The sequence below is a fragment of the Nycticebus coucang genome, chromosome 23 (genome assembly GCF_027406575.1).
Source record: "Nycticebus coucang isolate mNycCou1 chromosome 23, mNycCou1.pri, whole genome shotgun sequence".
NCBI lineage: Eukaryota > Metazoa > Chordata > Mammalia > Primates > Lorisidae > Nycticebus > Nycticebus coucang.
Window position 1 is genome coordinate 12,608,975 of NC_069802.1, and position 22,208 is coordinate 12,631,182.

The window sequence follows — 22,208 nt, forward strand, 5'->3', positions numbered from 1 at the left end:
GTGACTGGGTTTTGAATCACTGATTCATGTTGATAGCAAATTAAATAGGGATGTAAAATATGTAATTATGTTGTTTTGTCTCTATTTTCACTTCTAATACTGACATGTAATTTTTGAGCATGTGTTATGATACATAATTTTTACTCTAGTGCAACTCCATCTCATCTAGTCTGTCAATAAGAATGATCTCAAAATAGATGGATTCTCTGCCCAAAGTTTTTGATAGCATTTCGTGGCTTGGGTAATAAATTCTAAAGTCATGAGTGTGGCATGTAGAGCCCTGCAAAAAAACAGCTTGCGCTTCCCGTTAGACTTTCTGTCTTCCTGGCATCCAGGTGGATCTCACACATGGTCGACTCCAGGGTGTAGGAGCTGAGGGACGTGGGTGTGGAAGGTTTTGTGGAAGAAGTGACCCCGAAAAAGTGAACAGGTGTTGGTTCAGGTGGAGACTAAGGAGATTGCAGTCTGGGGGAATGGCATGAGCGAGGGCGTCCAAGGGACTCAGAAATGCTTGGGATGTTGTGAGAGCCGTGAGCATCCACGTGGCTACCAGGCTGGAAGAGGCATAGGGAGCGAGATGGCCGAGGGAGGGGAAGCCATTACGTGCACCGCCATGCTCAGACACGCACTGAGTCTCTTCACTCAGTACAGGAAGAGGAGCAGGGGTTGGTGGAAATGAGTGTGTTCTCTGAGAAGTTGCATAGTGTGCTAAGAAGGAGCAGTGTAGTCACAGTAACCAGTCTGGAAACCATACCGATTCCAGTTGAGGCTCTGGAGAGCTTAGGCTGAGGCAGTCAGCGTTCATGTTAGCAAGCAGAGCGTGAATGAAAGAGCGCTGTACTGTGAAGTCACTTTCTGGAACAGATCGTTTTGTATGTTGACCAACTTGTGCTTAAGAGCACGGGTTCCCGGATTTGGCTGGCTGGCTTGAATCCCAGCCCACTAGCCCCAGACCGTGAGGCAGTTACCCCTCTGTGTCCCTTCTAATATGGGAAGAAAGCACCAACCTTAGAGTTATCGGTGCGTACAGAGTGCTCAGGACAACGGTGTGTGGCTCACTTCGAGCACTCGAGTAGACCTGAGTGTGAATCCTGATGTTGATGAAGCGTGAGAGCGCTGCTGGCTATTTGGCACTTTCCATAATCTTTTTAAAAACTACATCAAGAACGTAAATGATTTGACACTGTTCTCCCTAAACTTATCTCAGCCTACCCCTCTAGAAGCACTCACTTCGGTCGATTTGATGGGGAGTTGTTCCCCACCCGTTATGTGCCAGGCATTGCACTTAGTGCCAGGGGCACAAAGATGAGAGTGCAGGGATCTTGTCACAAGGAGGGTAGTGGCCTTTCACAGGTGGCAGCTGTCCCATACAAGAGCATGGAAGGAAAATAGTCCTGTGCAACAGAGAGAACGTAGGAAAAGATTACTGAACACATAACCTCTACATTGTTAACCTAAGGTCATTTTGATTTTAAAAGCACCTCCCGGGGCAGCACCTGTGGCTCAAGGAGTAGGGCGCCGGTCCCATATGCCAGAGGTGGTGGGTTCAAACCCAGCCCCGGCCAAAAATCACACACACAAAATAATAATAAAATAAAATAAAAAAGCATCTCCCTGTGGAAGATGGGGAGGCTCTAAAGAAATTTTTATGAAAGGGGGCCCTCTTGAACTCTTGGCTCACCAGGAGACTCTAAAACAGCACTGTCCATCAGAAATAGAATCTAAGCCACATACATAATGTTGACTATCTCAATAGCCACATTGAAATAAGTAAAAAGAAATAGGTGAAATAATAATTAATCATGTATTTCATGTAATCCTACTGGATTAACCTCTAAATCTAATATCTAAAATATTAATCTAACATAAAATATTTTAATTTTATGTGGATTATATTTAAATTTCAGATTACTATGAAGGTACAGATGATCAGGTTAGTGTTTGGTTTCTAAGGTAAAGTTCAAGTTGTAGCTGAGCCCTTCAAGGGTGTGCTGGATATACTCTTGCATTGTACACAATCCGGTGACAGTTTACCAATCCCACTTCACCTCTCTCTCCACTTCATTGATATACTCATGTTTTTCTCTTGTGAGTGTGTAATAGTTTTTCTATTAGTTTCATATTAGTATTAAGTACATTGGATGCTTGCTTTTCCATTCTTGTGATACTTCACTAAGAAAAATGTGCTTCAACTCTATCCAGGTAAATACAAAAAATATAAAGTCACTGTCTTTTTTATGGCTGAATATACATATACCACAGTTTAATTCATTCGTGAGTTGTGTCCATGTCTTGGCTGTTGTGAATTGAGCTGCAATAAACATTCCAATGCACATGTTCTTGTGATAAAATGGTTTTGCTTCTTCTGGGTAGATACCTAGTGATGGGATTGCAGGATCAAACGGAAGGTTCACTTCAAGGTCTTTGAGGAGTCTCCATATTTCTCTCCATAGAGGTTGTATTAGTTTGCAATCCCACCAGCAATGTCAAAGTGTTTCCCTCTCTCCACATCTACAAATATTTTCATATTCTTTTTGTTGTGATAAGTTTTCCAACTCCAGTGTGTTTTATGCTGGCCGCGCATCTCTAGTTGTACGAACCACATGGAACGTGCTCAGTAGCCCCGTGTGGCTAACAACTACCCGTTGGACAGCACTGCTGTAAAATGTGGGGAGATTTTCAGAGCCCTAGGTCTGCCTTCAGTCGCTGTCCAAATAATGTCTGCATCTTTGATTTTTCTTTAGTATTTTTATGGCTAAGGAAAATATATAAATGTAAAAAGCTGAGTTTGTTTTGGACTTTCGTTGTGGACAGTTAATCATAGGCCATGACTCATGATGGGTTTTCATCACTGTCCAGGCAAAGCATCTCTTGTTTTATGTGGTTACATTTTTACCTGCCCTTAAGCCCTGTCTCTCTTCTGTTCTTTCCACCCATAATCATTCTAATTAGCTGAACGTGGCGCTGTATGTTCAGAGGTGCGTGTGCTCCATTTACTTGGTCTTCAGGCGCATTTCTGTTCCATGCACCATGTTCTAAAGATCGTCCTTGCGCTGTGTGCACAGCCAGTGCTCTGTCTGTCGCTGCTGCGGGTGCTCCGTGGTGGGGATATGACACGTCTCACCTTTCTCCTCGTGTCGCGATGGACTCCCAGACTGCCCCCATTTCCCCAGCGCCCCAAATAGTCTTGTGGGGAGCACCCTGTGTGCCCCTGTAAAGGACCTGCCTGAGAAGGTGTGTGGTGTGTATACTTTAGTGCAGGGCCATGGATATATGTTATTTCCTTTTTGGGGGGAGAAAAAGATTTTTATTGAATATGTGGATATAATTAAGTTCAGTGAAAAATACAGCGTTGCAATTGTTGGTTGATTCAGACCCTTTTAATGGGTAGGTGAATCAAGTTAGGACTTTTTGTTTGTGTGTTTTGTTTTGAGACAGTCGTAGTGTGCTGTGGCGTCATCATATATGGCTCATAACAACTTCAGTCTCTTGGGCTCAAGGGAGCCTCTTGCCTCATCTTCCCAAGTAGCTAGCACTGTAGGCACCCACCATGGCGTCCAGCTGGTTTTTCTACTTTTAGTAGAGATGGGATCTTGCTCTTGCTCAGGCTGGTCTTGAGCTCAATAGATCACCTGCCTCAGCCTAGAGTGCTAGGATTACAGGCATTAGCCACCTTGCCCCGGCCTTTGTCCTATTTTTTTTTTTTTTTTTTAGGAGGAACTTATAGTTCTCATAGTTATGTTTCTTAAACAGAAAGAGAATCAGGCTTTCCCAGGGTGACCAGTCAAAAACTGGCCAAGGGCAAGTCTATGTAGTCCTTATTCATAGAGCAAGAACGGCGAATTTTCTTTTATCAACAGAGAAGAATAAATTTTTTAAGTGAATTCGTCATTGAATCAGAAAGTGATAAGATTTTTTAAAGTATCAACCTTAAAAAAAGCCTGTGAAAAATTTACACTGAAAATGTACTTTTGAAAAAAAGAAAATGTACTTTTGCTTTTAACAGTAAATTATACTGTTGCTTTTATCAAAGGGAATTTTTAAAATCTGTTTTCTTTCACTCAGTTCCTCTCCGCTTCTGGTTCCATGGTGGGGTACGCCCCACTGTAACGTTTTCTAAAGAGCAGGGTAAAGACTCCCAGTTCCTTCATCAAAGCAGTTCTAGCACAGAAAACAGAGTTGTTTCTGTGAGGAAGGAAACTGCCCAGAATGAACTCCCCGTCGTGTTGTACCCTTGGCCCCGCTCGTGTCTGGCTAGTTTTTCTTTTTCTTTTTATTATTATTATTATTTTTTGCAATGAGAAAGACTTTGATACAGCATCTGATTCATTTGCTTCCAAAGAATGTTCCTCTGTAACCCCCTTCTGAGATCTAAGGACCATTTGTGTGTGATGAGCTGAGCCGTCTTTCAAAGGCCTTTTTATAGTAATTTCTTTCATAGAGGGGCTAATGGGGAGAATTGACAGGGAAGATGCTGAGAACTTAGCAGAATCCAAGAGCAGATAGACCATCATTGACAAGGGGACACTAACTGCCAGTAGATTCAGAAAGGAGGAAACCGTGAACTCCGAACAAAAACCTTGTATAAATTAGTTCTCACAAGGGAGAGGCTTAGATTTTGAGAAAAGGGGAAAAAGAAAAACCTGTTTCTGGGCGGCACCTGTGGCTCAAGGAGTAGGGTGCCGGTCCCATATGCCGGAGGTGGCGGGTTCAAACCTAGCCCCGGCCAAAAACCAAAAAAAAACCAAAAAAACAAAAACCTGTTTCTGTAGTGTAATAAATTTGGAGTCCTTCCCAGAGACCATGCAGATAAGAAACCTCTAACACTTAAAGAGCATCATTCTTGTAGGAAAGTAATTTTAGCATATTGGTTGGAATTTAAGGCCTAGCGGGTTAACTAGTCTATTTGTGGGTGAATTTAAAAAATAGCAAACAGCAATTGTTGTTCCTTTTTGATGTCATAGTAAAGCAGGATTCAGATTCAGTAGGCCGCCTCTTGGTGGTGTCGTCCTATCCCAGCCCTATTTCCTATTTTTCTTTTTCTTGTCTTCCTCTCTCCTGTAGCTCTCATTTAAACAGGCATGATCTAGGCAGCCTCTCTGAAAGTGAAAGATGAAAAAGGGGTCCACTCTCACCTACGGCCTGGGAGACATGGTGGTACATTGGTTGGTTAACAGTAGAAAGTAAAACAGGCTGGTCTTCGCTTTAAGGAACTTAGATCTCTTTAATTTGGGATTCATAGCATCTACCTGAGACCTTTTTGAACTTTTTGCTATTGCCAACTCACAACACTAAGTTGTTCCATGCCCTAATCTTTACAGAAAGTTCTTCTAAACTTTGAGCACTAATTTATTGCTTGTGAGGTTTGAGAATAATTATTCCATTTACTTTTCCTGTCCTGGAGTTTTGGCTCATTTGCCTAATACTGTCTTTTGCTAGATTCTATTTTGAGAAGCCTGAGAAAGTGACTCTCGACACGGGCAACCCTGGCAGGTGGGACCCCAAATGCTCCTGCCTCTTTTGTGTCTGTCCCTGGATCTTTGAAAAACTCAGAGCTCTGCCCATCACTTTTTCATTGCTGGAGAAGGAAAACCAAGCTGTTCCACAGGTTTATGGCACTAATGGGTTTTATTGTTCTGTTTTTCCTGCAGAATCTTTGCTTTTCTCTTGTCCTTGATGTTGCTGGAATCCCGCAGGTACTTCTGGGAAGGTCTGTGAAAAATTAGGCCCACCACAGCGTCTGCATTTGGTGGTGTTGGCAGTATTTGGAAATGAGGTTAGGTTGCTTGCATTGCTGGGTGGTGGGAAATGAATGAATCCTAACTGACAAAGTTACGTTCCAACATTATATTTTAGGAAGAGTATTGGTCAAGTGGAGAGTTAGGTGTTTGGGTTTCTTAACCCAACTCTATAATTTAGGTGCATATAGGTTTATATTTAAATATAAGACAGAAAAGCTAATCTCTTAGAAGCTGTTTCTTTCCTAGGTACCAGGTCTGGAATTTAGTTTCTGCTATTAGATGAGTTTGGATCCACTTCAAGTATTAGGAATACAAGACTCTACAACAGGCTGGGTGGGGTGGCTCACGCCTGTAATCCTAGCACTTTAGGAGGCCAAGGCAGGTGGGTTGCTTGAACTCAGGACTTTGAGACCAGCCTGAGCAAGTGCCAGACCCTATCTCTACTAAAAATAGAAAAAACTTTAGATTTTGTGCTAAGGGAAAAGATTCTTTTTTTGATGAATTTCTTTTATTAAATGCCTAAAACTGTAAGATTTTTTTTGCTTTTGAGACAGTCTCATTCGGTTGCCCAGGCTAGTTCACAGCAACCTCACACTCCTGGGGTTAAGCAGTCCTCCTTCCTCAGCCTCCCGAGTAGATGGAACACTACAGGCACTTGCCACAGTGCCTGGCTTATTTTTCTACTTTTAATGGGGATGGGGTCTCACTCTTGCTCAGGCTGGTCTCGAACTCCTGAGTTCAAAAGATCCTCACCTCGGCCTTCCAGAGCCACTGTGCCCAGCCACTTTGTAAATGTTTTGATCAAGAAATTAAATATTAGCCGGGCGTTGTGGCGGGCGCCTGTAGTCCCAGCTACTCGGGAGGCTGAGGCAGGAGAATCGCGTTAGCCCAAGAGTTAGAGGTTGCTGTGAGCCGTGTGACGTCACGGCACTCTACCGAGAGCGGTACAGTGAGACTCTGTCTCTACAAAAAAAAAAAAAAAAAGAAATATTTTCTCAACATCATGGCTTTATTCTCTCATGTTATTTTTTGACTGAAATGTCTTTATACAGCTGCTTCAAATTCTTTTTCAATGTAGATGAAGAATAAATATCTCAGAAGAGTAAAAAGAGCTTTCATTCTGATCCCTTTAAGTGTGTTTTTAAAACTTACTCTCCAAAAATCATTTTTTGTCTATTTTCCTCCTCCCCATCTATGGTCTAAAATTCTCTTTTACATCAGATATTAAAGCTTGCCCATTAACCATTCTGCCAGGCTGAACAATTTACTTTGGTTCTGCTAACTTTTTTTTTTTCCTGAAGGCATTTAACCTTTAAAATAGATGTAGCAAATAGAATGGTTCCCAAATAGAAATATACCAAGGTTTTTCCACAGTCAAATGATATGTAGTTTCCTAGCCTTGATCAAGTTATTTAACATTGCCGAAATCTGTTTCTTTACCTGTAAAATGGGAATGACATCTCCTCTACATCTGTGGCGAGATTCTGTGGGGGCCCAAATGCGACTGGATTTGTTACAGCGCTCTGAAAGTCCCGTGCTGGCCTGGAAGCACTATGTTCTAGTTCTCACACCACATATCAGAAGCAAAAATACAGCATGTGCATTCCAATGTCTGAGGATGTAGTGCTGTCATCTCTCACACAGATTTTGATTTTAGAAAACGTGTACACACTCCAGCTTGCATTTGTAATATGCTGATAAAAGGCCACCTTGTCAAAATGTGTCGATTACTTAGAGTCTCTGGAATCCTCTCTGTTCAAACGTTTAACGTAGGTGGGATGCAGGTCTTGGCATGTCACATACAGAACAATAATGACCTTGGAGTTGGTCAAGGCAACCTCAAAAATAGCTTCCGCCTTGGAGTTGTCGCTGTTGCCTACCAGCCTGAGGACTGCAACTCCAAGAGAAAAGCGTATTGAATTGACGATGCTGCCACAATAATGGAAAAGAAAATTGGCTCCATTTACTATACCTTCAAACCTGTCTACCTTGAAAGCCTGTGGTGCGGGTAGTAATTCTATCAGTGCGATTGTGTGAAGCCAAAGAAAGATTCATGCCTGTGGTTATATTTTTGTTCACTCTGAAATAATAGAATGGAGTTGTAAGGGTGGATTGACTGAGGATTTGGCAGCGGGACACAGTCTCGGAAGGATGTTATGCAGTTACCCTTTGCTTAATTTCCATAAAATCATAGATCTTCCTAGAGTACTGTGGTTAGGATTAGGTGCTAAAAACCTAGACTCAAAAGCAAAGAATTCAATGCCTGAGTTTTTAGTATTTCTGCCAAACCTAAATAATCCTGCCTAGTATGGAGCAGGATGTATGGCTGCCATTTGTTACAAGAGTGGTATATGGGCAGACAACTGCCAGAAAAAGGAATAAAGCCTGCCTGGCAAGTTACTCTAAATGTAGTGTAATCTGTATTTTTTTTTTTTTTTTTTTTAAGACAGAGCCTCAAGCTGTCACCCTGGGTCGAGTGCCGTAGCATCACAGCTCACAGCAACCTCCAACTCCAGGGCTCAAGTGATTCTCCTGCCTCCATCGCCCATGTAGCTGGGACTACAGGCACTTGCCACAACGCCCGGCTATTTTTTGGTTGCAGCCATCATTGTTGTTTGGCAGGCCCAGGCTGGATTTGAACCCGCCACCTCAGGTGTATGTGGCTGGCACCTTAGCTGCTTGAGCCACAGGCGCCGAGCCTGTATTTTTTTTTTTTTTTTTTTTAAGTTATCAAAAAGTTGCTGATTTCAAGACCATGCTGATCAATACCCATTCTTCTTTCATTATTTCATTATTACAGTTATAGGTTTTGGATTTTGGAAGTTTGTTGGTTTCAATGAAATGTTTTCCCAGTACTTCTCAGGGAAACAAAATCGAGGTTACCAAAATGGTCAGTTTTCTAAAAAATAAAATATGAATCTTCACTCAGATATTTAAGTTTTTATCTTTGAGATGTTGGGGGAGAAAGACCATTAAATTGGAGGCTCCTCCTCATAGTGGTTGTAAAGTAGGCTGCCCTGTACTTTGGGAACACTCTTAGAGGAAAGTGTTCTTAGGTTGTATTTTGCATCTCAAGACTGTACCATCTCCTTTCATAACTAGTAAGAAAATGTGTTTAGGTATTTAGCATTAGCCTTTCTGATAATTAAAATATTCTGTAACAGGTCATATGATTAATCTCTAATATATGTATGTGGACGGATGGGTGGGTAGGTGGCTGGATATTTACAAATAGAAATTTTCTTTCTGAGTAATTTTTAGCTGCTTTCATTTCATGCCTTTTATTGTTTGTGTGCAGAATCCCCAGAGTGCATTGGTTTTGATTTTGGTTAAGTCTTGTGAACAGGAGGGTATAATTTCCTTCCCTATCTCCCACCGACCTCAGATCACTTCCTATTTGCATTCTTTGATGAGAGCATGAGGTGGAACAGAAGTAGTCTCAAAACAAAAATGTCTTAAATAGAAACCTGACTTCAACTGTTTCGTTCTGACTTCATTTCTGCTTCAAGGGCCTGAGCTACACAACCTAAAACAACCACATTGCTGATTAAAGAGGTGCTATATACACATGATCCATCATTTCTAAATATGAGTGACCTATGTTATCTAGTTTTCTTGATCTAAGTAACAACTACCTTTTTAATAAAAAGTTTGGTTGCAAACTCTCAGAACCTTTTTTTTTTTTAGTGAAGAAACATTATAGTTGATAGCATTGGTTTTGTATTACAGATTTTTTTTTTCCCCAAAGCCACATCTGAATGAAGCAATTCATTGTTAATAATAATAAACAGTTACTGCATGATTACTGTGTGCCCAACTTGGTGCTGGGTTATTTGTTCCACATCGACCCTGTGAGGTAAGAGCTGCCATCAGCTCTGTCGTTTTAGTGAATAGACAGGGCATTAGAATTTGAGCCTTTTGTCCAAGGGCACACAGCTAGCAAGTATTAAAGCTAGATTCAAATCCAGGCTGTTGATCTGACTGCAGGGCTCCTGTTTTGGATGGTAATACAGGCCTCAGGAAATTTTTGTAGAGTAAGCCCAGCAAAGACTATATGTCTCTAATGAGTTTAAGATATTTTGTATTGATCTATTACATTTGCAATGTTAAAAGGCCCAAGTTTACGGACCATCTATATATTACATCCTTGGAATATTTACTTAAGAATTTTTAACAGCTACAAATAACTCCCTATGTCAAGGATACTCTTAATATTAATTTTTTGAAGAAAATTATGGGGGAAAGTGTTAGGAAATTAACACTTCCAAAACTGTTAAGGGTTTTTCTTAAAACTGTTAAAATAACGTTACCACGAGAAAACTCAGTGAGTAAAGTGTGATATTTCTAAGGCTGTGATAGACATTTCGAGGTCTAAATTATGTCTTGCAAATAAATACCAAGAAATCTAAAGGCCTTGAAACTGTTTTGGCGAGCTTCCCTCCCCTCTGGCAGGCCGGCAGGTTTGTATTCTGGGAGCTCACAAATTCCAGACACTTTGGGGCTTGTCCGCTGTTGGCCTAGGCAGTGTCTCTGCCAGTTCCCGTGGCCTGAGGATAGTTTCACACCAAATTCTAAGCAGCTTCTGTTTGCTGCTTGGAACTCTCGCGAACCTATTAACGAACAATCTAGACCTGGAGTCCTGGCTCCATGCTATTATCTTAAAGTTGGTGATGAAGCTGGAGAAAAGAAAGAGCAGCCCTCTTTGCTGTATTCGGACAGTGAAGATCTTGGGCCAACAAACATAAAAGGCAAAGGAGGCAAGAATCAGAAAGAAAGTCTTAGCTACATTCAGGTAGTTTGGATCGAAGCATCAGGCTCCATGAGAAACATTGCTCAAGAGTTGGCTAGTGGCGGCTGCAACTAGGACTTTGGAAAAGAGGCATTGTTTTTCTTCAAGAATGAGAGCATTGTGCAAATTATTTTTAAAACACAAATCACAAAAGACCTTCAAATTTTCCCTTGCATAAAAGGTGATCTTTAGCCAGCGGGGCCTTAAACCTTACCATGGACCACTCACTGCCGGTAAAATGGCCTGTTGTAATGACGTACAGGCTTTCTCCTGCCCCATGACCTTTGCACCTGCTATTTCCTGTGCCAGAAAGGCTGTTCTAGTGTCTCTTCCCAGGTCTGACCCCTACTCCTTGTTTAGGGAGACCTGGCTGCCTCAGACACCTTCCCAGACCATCCAGTTTACGTAGCCCACCTGCTCCCCAGACACAAGTGATCACATCACCCAGTTTACCTCTTCTGTTCATTACCGTATTGCCAGCTTCTATAATTGGCATTTATAGGAGGCCCTCAATATCAAAGAACGGATGAGTAAGAGGACAAGTTAATGAATGCTTGAATATTTGTGGGTCCTTATGAAAGTTTTCAGATACATAAAAATCAAATGTAAAATCCACACGGATGGAGACAAAGACTTCCCAGCAACACCCATAAGCCAAGCAAGTTGAAACTTGGCTGCATGATTCAGAAAGGACGCTGTCAACCGTGCTACTTGGAAGTGAAGTAGCGGACCATAACACAGTCTGTCTCGACTTTCATAGTGACCTACATACATGTCACTTTTTTTATTCTGTGAAGTCAGTGGTTAGTGATTCTCTTCCATCAAACCCCAACTATCTTTTCTGTTTCCCCAGGCCGGTGGTTCTCAAAAGTGTGGTCCCAGCATTGCCTGGAACTGTTGGAACTGTTGGACGCCCCCCTCCACTGAGTCATCAACTTTGGGGGTGGCCCCTGCGATCTGTGCAGGACCGTGGTCTGATGTAATCACCTTTTCATCTGCAGCTCTGAAACAATGCCTGGTACAGGGCTGGCAGGAAGTGTGTGTTGAATGAATTAATCCATCTGCCCTCTTTCCTCTATCCCCTGCCCTGCACACCCACAGCTCTGGGTGCACAAGTGTTCGGGAAGGGAATGAGTGCTTTCTGAGGACCTGAGGGAAATCATCTGTGCTCTGTAGTACAGACCTTGCTAAATTTAGAATCCATTCCTCCTCCCTGTGACTTCCTCTTAGAATCCATTCCTCCTCCCTGTGACTTCCTCAGCAAGAGAGGAAAACTCTGGCTACTGTGAGATGCTAATTTGTTTTCATTTGACCCTTGGGTTCCTGCAACTGAGTCCACAAGAGAGAATAGTTAGAAGTGGGCTGGATTCACGGTGTTCCCACCCAGAGGGGTCCCTGCAAAGAAGTCAGCCCCTTAGCACCAGCCGTGGGGGTGGCTGTAAGGGGCGGGTCCCGGCTGCTCACAGATGGGCCCCTGTTCTGTGCCAAAGTACTGCTTTGGGCCCAAGAGGTTTCCAGCACAAGGAAGACCTTGTGGGGCGCTCAGCCTCACTATTTTTATTCCCTGACTTCCAAGCCTTGCTTCCTGTTCCCTCAGAAAAGAACAAAAAGCACAAACAAGGAAGGGCCACAGAAGGACACAGCCTTCAGCTCCCACTGTTGCCACTGCCTATCAGCAGGTGACAGCACCTTCAGCAGGGAAACACTGGGAGGGGGAGAGGAGAGAGCAGGGGTCTCGGCCTCTGTAGCCTGCCCGGGTGGAATTTGACCTTTAAGCTTCTGGTAGGAAGGTTTTACAGCTATGTGGGCCAGCTGGACGGAGTGGCTGGCTGGGATTTTCAGGAGCAGAATGAGGGGGAGAGGCCTGTGCTACATATGTTCTCAAGCCGATGTACCCAGAATGGCAGGCAGTTCAGGATTCGGAGGCCCGTCCTGGGCAGACCTCACTGCCATCACTTGCTGACCTTTGGACTGTGGTCAGGTCAGCTGCCAGTCTCGGTCTCATAGTCTCCATCTTGCGGTCGTGGGTTTGTTTTCAACCCTTTTTCATTCATCTTATGATTTCCCTGAGCTGTCTATACTGGTTTTCTCAGGACTCTGAAAAAGTAAAATCCATTTCTATATCAAGACACAGTTTACCATCCTGGCTTTGAACAGATCTGCCGTCTGCTCTGAGCCCCAGAAATGGGGCTATAGATAGTGCTGCCTCCTTCAGGTGGCTGTGGCCACGCTGCGAGTGCCTATAATACAGGGTGTGTGACATAGCACCCAGCTGGCCTCAGTGACCTTGTTGCTGTCGCCAGCTTTTACAAAGTCTGAAAATTAAGTTTGTAGACTGATTTTAGAGAAAAGCACTACACACATCATTGCTGCATATCACTGGCCACTTTTAAAGTACTCCCCTTGGGAAACTTTGCACTGAGGCCAATGCCGAGTCCACCCTTCAAAGCAATTTTTGAGCTCTTCTCTGGAATGGTATCAGAGCCGTCACAAGGCCATCATCATACAAGGTCTGACACTGAAGGTCCCGAAGTTGCCACTACACGCTTCTGTTGGCAGCACTGTACGGACAACTTGGGTGAGGTTTCATAACCTTGGTATATCAGTGTCTCAGAGCTAACTTTGTGTCAACATGTGGCAGTGTCTTGCTGAGTGGTGTCCATTATTGCTGCATGCTTTTGTGTGCTGTACGACACAGCAGCTCTGATGGCTATTCCAGAAGAGTTCCAAAATTGCTTTGAAGGGTGGACAAGGCACTGGCATCAGCGCATAGCTTCCCAAGGGGAGAAGACTTCAAAGGTGACCCTAGTGCTATTCAGCAACGAGGTGTATAGCACTTTTCCTGAGGATGAGCTCATGAACTTAATTGTCAGAAATCATATAACTTCCTAGCAATATGATAGCACTTAAGTTTAAACCCTGAAAGACCTGCCATCTACTCTTGCCTTCCAGCCAGGATTGATGTGAGCATGAAATGTGGTATTGTATATGAAGACTACTTCACTTTATAGGTGGGGAACTTTTGTCTAATGAAGGCCTCAGTCTCAGGGTAAGGGGAAAATTTAAGATTCTCATTAAAAATACAGAACAACTTTATTAATTTAGGGTTGATTTGTTTTTGAGAGAAACCTTAGAGTTTAGTAAATCTTAAAAATTCAGAACATGGACCAGGTTCATGCCTGTATTACCACCACTTTGGGAGGCCAAGGCAGGTGGATCACCTGAGCTCAGAAGTTCAAGACCAGCCTAAGCAATAGTGGAGAACCTGTCTCTACACAAAATTGAAAAAATAGCCAGGTGTTGAGATGGGCTTCTCTAAACCAGCTGCTTGGGAGGTTGAGGCAACAGGATCACTTGAGCCCAGGAGTTTGAGCTTGCTGTGAGCTATGGCATCAAGGCACTCTACCTAGGGTGATAGCCTGGCAGGCAGTACCCGTAGCAAAGTGGGGAGGGTGCTGGCCACATACAGCCAGGCTGGTGGATGTGAACCTGGCCCAGGCCAGCTAAACAACAATGACAACTACAACCGAAAAATTGCTGGGTGTTGTGGCGGCCACCTGTAGTCCCTGCTACTCAGGAGGCTGAGGCAAAAGAATTGCTTAAGCCCAAGAGTTTGAGATTGCTATGAGTTATGACGCCACGGCACTCTACTGAGGGTGACATAATAAGACTCTATTTCAAAAAAACATAATAACTAGTCAGGTTTTGTGGTAGGTTCTGATAATAATAGAATAACAGTGAACGTTCATGTAGTGAACATGACCATCACATGCCAGCTGAGTGTTTTGCACCCTACTCGGGTCTGTTAACAAAAGACTATGACATCTGTGGAGATTGTTTTCTATAAAAAACAATCTGCAGATTGAGGAGAGACAGCCTACAGTGTAAATCAGAAGCAGCCTCCACAGAAGACGGGGGAAGCTGGTATCTGTGCCTCCCAGGCTCTACCTCACACATGTAGTTAGCAGATGGGGGGAAATCTGAGTGCTTTGAGGGTAGTCAGGTGCACGCTTCCCAGGTACACACATATGTAACTGTCATCCCATGGGTACCTCCGGGTGGGGCTTTAGCATTCAAATGAGAGGGAATTTGGCTTTTTTATGTCAAAGTGAACTGTAGGAACGGTTTGTAGGTCGCCCCATGAGCTGGCTGGAACTGGCCTGAGGGGTGTGCCATTTATCAGGAAGGTATTTCCATAAGGCTGACGCCCTGTCCTACCCACGTTGTGGTGGCACCAAAAGGCAGGGCATTTGGTTTGCTGCTCTCAGGGTCATTTGGGAAATTTTCAGCTGTGGTTGTTTTGACAGTTTTTTCAGGAGTGGATTTTTCTTAATTACAGGAAGAAACACCTTGTGATTGTTATTACAAGGGATAAATGACCCTCACCCTGCTGTGGCCTTAGGTTCTGTTTGACATGTCTCATTTTAGCCACAGGGAGTCTCTTTTTTTTCTGTCAACCAACAGGGTACCCTAACAGGTATATACTATGATGTGTCAACCAACAGTGTACCCTAACAGGTATACAGTATGATGATTCCTGTTCTACAGATAGACATCTGAAGCCCAAAGTAGTTGGGTGACTTGTCAAGGACATTCAGATAGTGAGTGGCTGAGCCAAGACCTGAAGGTCCCTGTAGGGTCCACACTCTTGGTTTCCAGGCCAGACTGTGTAATGCCACATCTGGCTCCTTTGCTGACTCTCTGGTCTCCCTGGAGCCACCAAGGGTCTTGAATGAATCCCTTATATTTGCTTGATTATCTTTTTAGGCACAGAAGAACACCTTGACTTGGGTAGCTTTCTATTCTGGCCTACAGGCAGTCCTCAAGTTACAAGGAAGATAACTGGAGGTTTGTTCTTAAGTTGAATTTGTATGTAAGTTGGAACAAGTACATTTACTTATTACCTATAATAGCCTCTGTTGTAAGCCTCCATCTGTAACTCGGGGACTGCTTGTAGACTTTTAAACAAAAACAAAACAACTGAGGCAGAGTGTGGTGCCTCAAACCTGTAGCCTCAGCATTTGGGGAGGCCAAGGCAGGAGGATAGCTTGAGTTCAAGACCAGCCCAGGTGGGTGGCACATGTAGCTCAGTGAGTAGGGCACCAGCCCCATATATTGAGGGTGGTGGGTTCAAACCTGGCCCCAGCCAAACTGCAACAAAAAATAGCTGGGCGTTGTGGCGGGCGCCTGTAGTCCCAGCTACTCGGGAGGCCAAGGCAAGAGAATCGCCTAAGCTCAAGAGCTGGAGGTTGCTGTGAGCTGTGACATTATGGCACTCTACCGAGGGCGACAAAATGAGACTCTGTCTCAAACAACAAAAAAGACCAGCCCAGGCAACATAGATTCCATCTCTACCAAAAAATAAATAACCACAGGTGGGGTACACCTATAGTCCAGCTTCTCAGAAGGCTTGAGCCTCAGCAGTTGGAGGATGCAGTGAGCTGTGATCACACAACTGCACTTCACCTGGGTAACTCTTGCCCCCTCCCCCCCCCAAAAAAAAAAAAACCTGAAACTTTTGATCTCAAGATTCCTCTATGGTATTTTTTTTAATTGTAAAAAAAAAAAAAAATGCATGCAGAAACACTCAAATGTACAATTTAACAAATATTGTAAGTGACCGACCATGTCACCAGCAGCCCTTGAGAGATCCCTCTCTGATCATAACCACCTCCGGCCCTCCTCAGGTTTTCATTCTCCTGTTTCTTGTGATAACCGTATCCCTGCATTTCTTCAGTTTTACCATCTGCGTCTCTATACCATTGGTTCTTAAACTTTATATGAATGGACATTTAGTGAATGTGTTCTTTCATCTTTTTTCTTTTTTAGTTTGTTTTAATTTTTTAATTCAAATAATGAGGGTACAATTTTTAGGTTACATTGCTCTCATTTCTGGGGTAAAGTTCCATTTGTAGACGAGCCTCTCACCCAGGTGTCGCGTTATACACCCTCACAACGTGCACATTAGGTTAGATCCCGCCTCATGCCCTCCCTCTGCCAAACATCCTTCCCTCTACCCCCGAACTGGATTATATTAGTGTTTTATTGTTCTTATGAGCATGTAATTGTTTATATATTGATCTCATATTAGTATAGAGTACATTGGGTATTTTATTTTTCCATTCTTGCAACACTTTACTAAGAAGAATGTATTTTAACTCCATCCAAGTAAATGTAAAAGATATAGTCTCCATCTTAATAGCTGAAAAATATTCTGTGGTATACATATACCACAGTTTGTTGATCCATTCCTGAGTTGATGGGCTTTTAGGTTGCTTTCACAACTAGGCAATTATGAGTTGAGCCACAATAAACATTCAAGTGCAAACGTCTTTGTGGTAAAATGATTTTTGTTCTTCTGGGTAGATACCTAGTAATGGGATTGCAGGGTCCCATGGAGGGTCTACTTACATCTTTGAGGATTCTCCATACTTCTCTCCAAAAAGGCGGAATTAGTTTGCAGTCTCACCAGCAGTGTAGAAGTGTTCCCTTCTCTCCAGCATCCGGTATCATCTTCCTCCTTTTGATCAATGGTACCTTTGAAGTTTGTCCATATTGTTGTAGGTAGCTATGTGTGGCGCATTTTGTTTAATTTTTGCCAAGTTGATTGGTGTGCAGTGATATCTATTATGTTGTGACATGAGGAAGACATTTAAAATCTGTAGGCTTTCTGTAGATTTCTCCAATTTAACTCCTCTTAATCTTTCCCTTCAGTAGCTCCCACAGTTGGTCTGAGTTTTAGTTTTGAGGTTGGGTAACTGAGATGGGATCCCATGGTGTGATCTATGCAATCCAGCGCTGACTCTGAGGTCCTAAGAGAGAGAAGTTCTCCAGGAGGGCGGTCTCTTAGGATATTCATACTGAAAACTAAGAGTGCCATGTTGTGATCTCATAGCTCTGAGCAGATCTGTCTAAAGAGAGTGCACAGCAGACACTCGGTGTGAGCAAACCAAGGCTCAGAAGGGCAACAAAACCATCAGCCACCTTTTCCTTTCTGCAGTACCAGCAAAGCTTCACTAAAGTAATTTTTGAAAACCCCAAAGGATTGAAGCTGTCTCCCCTGATCGCCCAGAGTTTGTGGCTATTCCTGTTCTGGTTTGGTCTGCCCACCTTTCCTCTGCCGAGTCTGCCAGTACCCACCTGAGAGCAGCCAGCTTAAACTGTTGCACAGCATTTTGAACAATCTTTTGACAGAATCAGCTTCTTAGTATTTAGATATCTTGGCTCCCCTGTGTTCTTTTAGCTATGGTTTCAAACTTTATTGCAAGCAAAAATTTCAAAGCAAAGTTTGGAAAGGGCTTTAGAATTCCACCTGTCTGCACCACTGTCTTCCTCCCCAATTTGGTAACAGTTGAAAACTACTGGCCCCTTGGATAAGGTCCAAAATGCTTATATAAATGTGGGAAAACCAAATTAGAGCTATAAAGGTTAAGCAAAATGAAATACAACTAGGCAACTATGTGGCTCAATTCATAATTGCCTACTTGTGAAATAACTAATAATTTCACACGAATTTCAAACTAATAATTTCAGATATTTGACACCAAAGAGAAGCAAAAACACAAATCTTTTTTTTTTTTTTCTCATCAACTTTCGTTAGGGTTTTATTTATCTTGTATGTGTTGTATTTGATTTATGCTCCAAGACCATTTATTCTTATGTGTGGAAGAAAAGTTTAGACACTTAAACCATATAGATGATGTAGGAAGGATTCTGTAAATTCCGGAACTGCTAATCGTATTTTAGACTTACCCCCTTCTGTCACCAGTATCATCATGGTCATCTCACAACAGAATGAACCCCTTTTTAGTTTGATTTCAACAAGACCTCAGCAGTAACTTAGACTATAAACCAGATAAAAGTGGAGTAGGTTTGGTTGAAGATAGGACAGCCTGATTCCTGCCACCCAGCAGGGAGCCTCTCTCCTGCTGCATGCTGGGTACCTCCTTATACAGCCAAACTTGACACTGACCTTGGGTCTCTGTATTGGTCTGACGTGGCTTCATATAGTGGCAGTCTTTGTAGCTGTTCTTTGTACCTGCTGAGTCTCAAAGGTAAAGACAACCAGGTAAACGGAACCCTCAGAAGCTTGTGTCCTTTCGGTCCTTAGCCCCAGAACTCTATATGTGAACCACTGAAACAGGACATGGGAACCCTCTGGCTGGAGTTTTCTAACTTAATCCCCAAACTTCTGTGTCTCACCTTTCCTGACCTAGTTGAGACTCTGCAAAAAATAAATAGTAACAGCAAAATGATCCCTCCACCCCCTAAAAGAGAGATCGGGCAAAGAGTAAGAAACACATGTTTAGTTAGAGTTGTTTCTGCAAAATTTGAATAACTTGAAAATGTTTAATCATGCTTAAAGTCCAGTGGGGGAGGGGGAAATTTCCAACATAATTTGAGACTAGGGTACTTCCGCCTCTGGCAGAACTGAATGAGAAAAGTGAATATAGGATGCCAGAGAACCGTGTGCCTGCCCACCTGTGACCACAGTCTTAATCGGCATCTTTGGTTTGTCTTTCTCACTGTTGGAGAGTGAGCCTAGGTGAGCCTGCCTAGGTGAGCTCTCTAGGTGAGCCTGCCTAGGTGAGCTCTCTTTGGTTTGTCTTTATCACTGTAAGAGAGTGAGCCTAGGTGAGCCTGCCTGCAGAGCAGGCTTGGTGCGGTGACATTTGCACATGGCAAGGCCCACATGCATTCTCCTTTGAATTACTGTAAAGTGCTCTGGCCTCTTGTGTACGCCACATAGAAAAGGGCCTAGTCTCAGGCAGCACCTGTGGCTCAGTCAGTAGGGCGCCGGCCCCATATACCAAGGGTGGCGGGTTCAAACCCAGCCCCTGCCAAACTGCAACAACAACAAAAAAAAGCCAGGCGTTGTGGCGGGCGCCTGTAGTCCCAGCTACTCGGGAGGCTGAGGCAGGAGAATCGCCTAGGCCCAAGGATTTGGAGGTTGCTGTGATCTGTCACACCCTGGCACTCTACCAAGGGTTATAAGCGAGACTCTCAAAAAAATAAATAAACAAATACATAAATAAAAACAACAAAAAAGAAAAGGGTCTAGTCTTTGGAATAAAGTGATCCCCAGGTTTAGATTTTTTTAAGTTTTATTTTATTTTTTGCAGTTTTTGGCTGGTGCCAGGTTTGAACCCACCACCTCCAGTATGCAGAGCTGGCACCCTACTCCTTTGAGCCACAAGTGTTGCCCTTCTTAAAGTTTTTAAAGTTCAAGTTTTCCCAGCTACGTACCTTGATACAACTGCCCCCGATGCCCCCGTTATTCCTCTATCCGAACGAATGTCTCACTGTACTGCCCCCTCCCCCACTTCTCTGCTTCCTCCTCTAGGACTTATCCTTTGGATATTCAACTCAAAGCCAAGAATGAGATTTTAAAAAGCAAATAGTTCTTCATTAAAGTGACAGTATGTGTGTATAATACGGTTAGATAGGTCTGAGGGTATCCAGTACAGGTATTATATTTGGGCCTCACGCTCTTTAGAACAGGTGTCCTCAAACTTTTTAAACAGGGGGCCAATTCACTGTCCCTCAGACCGTTGAAGGGCCGGACTATAGTTTAAAAAAAAACTATATGAACAAATTCCTATGCACATTGCACATATCTTATTTTGAAGTAAAAAACAAAACGGAAACATACAATTCACACGGCTTCATGTGGCCCGCAGTTTGAGGACGCCTGCTTTAGAACATTATTATTTTAATTAGAATGCTTTTGGCCTTTGTAGATACTTGCCTGTTTTCCACGGCCATTGGCTGCCACTTTCCATGTTTACATCACTGGCCTGTTTCTGGATGGGTCCTGCCCCTGCCGAGTTCCAAGGCTTTTCTGGTCTGTTGCCCTTGGGAGTCATCTGTGTGCGGCTAACGTTCTCTGCTCGTACTCCAATGACTGCTGCTCCCTGATAGGTGTCCCAGCCGAATGGGAGGGGTTGTTAAAAGCACATGCAAGATATAAATACAGTGTTCATTTATAGAAAGCATTTTAAGAAAGTTAGATTTATATTTATAGCTGGGAACAATAAATGATGCCAACCAGTAAATCTTACTAATTGGCAAAAGCACTCAGTAGGCTGTGTGTGTAACCATGAGGATTTGAGAAGTTGATTCTGGTTAATGGCGCTTTACCTCACGAATAGCATGTTTGGAACTGTAGGCTGGCTCGATAATGAGACCTTTTTGTCCATATTTTCAATTGTCAGCCTTCTTGTCCAATTCTTTACTTGTTTTCACATTATCCCTTTTACCAAGTACAGCGTCCACACGGCAGCATAGAGGAATTTCACAAATACACCAAGAAGAACAAATCATTTGGACTGTGGACATATCTGCCTATGGGATTCAGCTGAATTTTGGTACTGATATCAGAAGACTCTTCCTTTTTTAATAAAATCCTTTCCCTCCCCCATTTTTCAGCAGATATATGGAGTGATCACTCATTTCAGACTGACCCAGATTTGCCACCTGGCTGGAAAAGGATCAGTGACATTGCAGGGACCTATTACTGGCACATCCCTACAGGAGCGACCCAGTGGGAACGTCCAGTGTCCATCCCAGAAGATCTTCAGGGTTCTAGGAAAGGCTCACTTAGTTCTGTAACGCCATCTCCCACCCCGGAGAACGAGGTAAAATGGAGTGTCTTTTTTACGGGCTTAGTAGAATAGATGTAATTTGTGATTTCTCTGTAGACTACTTGCTTCTGCCCCCAACAGGTCATCGAGGTAAGCTTTTCAATTGTCATGCATGTTGCATTTGAAATCTCAGTAATGCTTCCTTTTAGTAAATGGTGTTAATATCCATCTTTCAGGGATGTTTTTATTTGTTAATGGCTTTTGGTCTCTTGAAACACCATTGCAGGTATGGGAACAGGGGGGCTGATTAATGAGATGTGGTTAAGACTCCCTGGGGCTCACCGAGGTAGTACTTCACCCTGCAGGTGCCATTTTATGGTGCTGGCTCCATAAAATATTTACCCTGAGAAGAACATCTCATGGCCAGACGTGTGTAATTACTACACGTCTTATTAATTAGCCTTGGGCTCGTTTGGTAGCGCGGAGAGGATGTCTGCAAGGATAACCCCGGAGAGCCCTCCAAAGCCTAATTTCTACGAAAAAAAAAATGTGTTTACTTAGCATAAGTGACGTTATTTTGGAAACAATAGGCAGCATAAATTTCTGCTGCCCCGAGGAAGAAATCTAGAGGTTTAAACCAAGAATCGGAGCATTACAAAGTTTCATTGTGCTATTTATTAATGTAAAGATTCCTGCTGTGAGCGTTTGTGGATCCTGATAAAATATTCAAGAGGATTACAGTCTGAAAAGGTCACAATTAAGGAGTGACTTTTTTTGAGAAAAAGTATTCTGATCTCTGACACCCAGGCTTTTCTGCCTTTTTCTGACTGCAGTGTTTGGTTCTTTAAGCCCATTTTACTGTGAGGACGTGAAGGGCACTTGAACTCCACTTACCTGCAAAGCTTCTCTGATTGCAACTCCTATCACCCTTCCTATTCTTAAAAGTACACAATGTCTTGTTTCCTAAATCTTTGGTTATTGACACGTAGGACCTGTCATACCTGCATCCTAATCACATTCCTGCTATTTCGGGCCTTTGGCTTCTCATTTACCCGGCCTGGACCTCAGATTTTCCACCTTGAAAGTAATGGGTTG

The 22,208-nt window shown here is 43.1% G+C and overlaps 1 protein-coding gene across 13 annotated transcripts in view; it reads left to right on the forward strand.

Moving 5' to 3' along the window:
• APBB2 (amyloid beta precursor protein binding family B member 2) overlaps nucleotides 1–22,208 on the forward strand; it is a 425,552-nt gene that overhangs the window by 279,841 nt on the left and 123,503 nt on the right. For 10 of the 13 annotated variants that reach the window (XM_053577899.1, XM_053577898.1, XM_053577900.1 and 7 more), the window contains one exon: nucleotides 20,959–21,167. In XM_053577899.1, the coding sequence (XP_053433874.1) occupies nucleotides 20,959–21,167 (209 nt within the window). The remainder of the gene's footprint in view (nucleotides 1–20,958; nucleotides 21,168–22,208) is intronic. The other 3 variants (XM_053577902.1, XM_053577908.1, XM_053577909.1) reach the window with 1 other exon arrangement.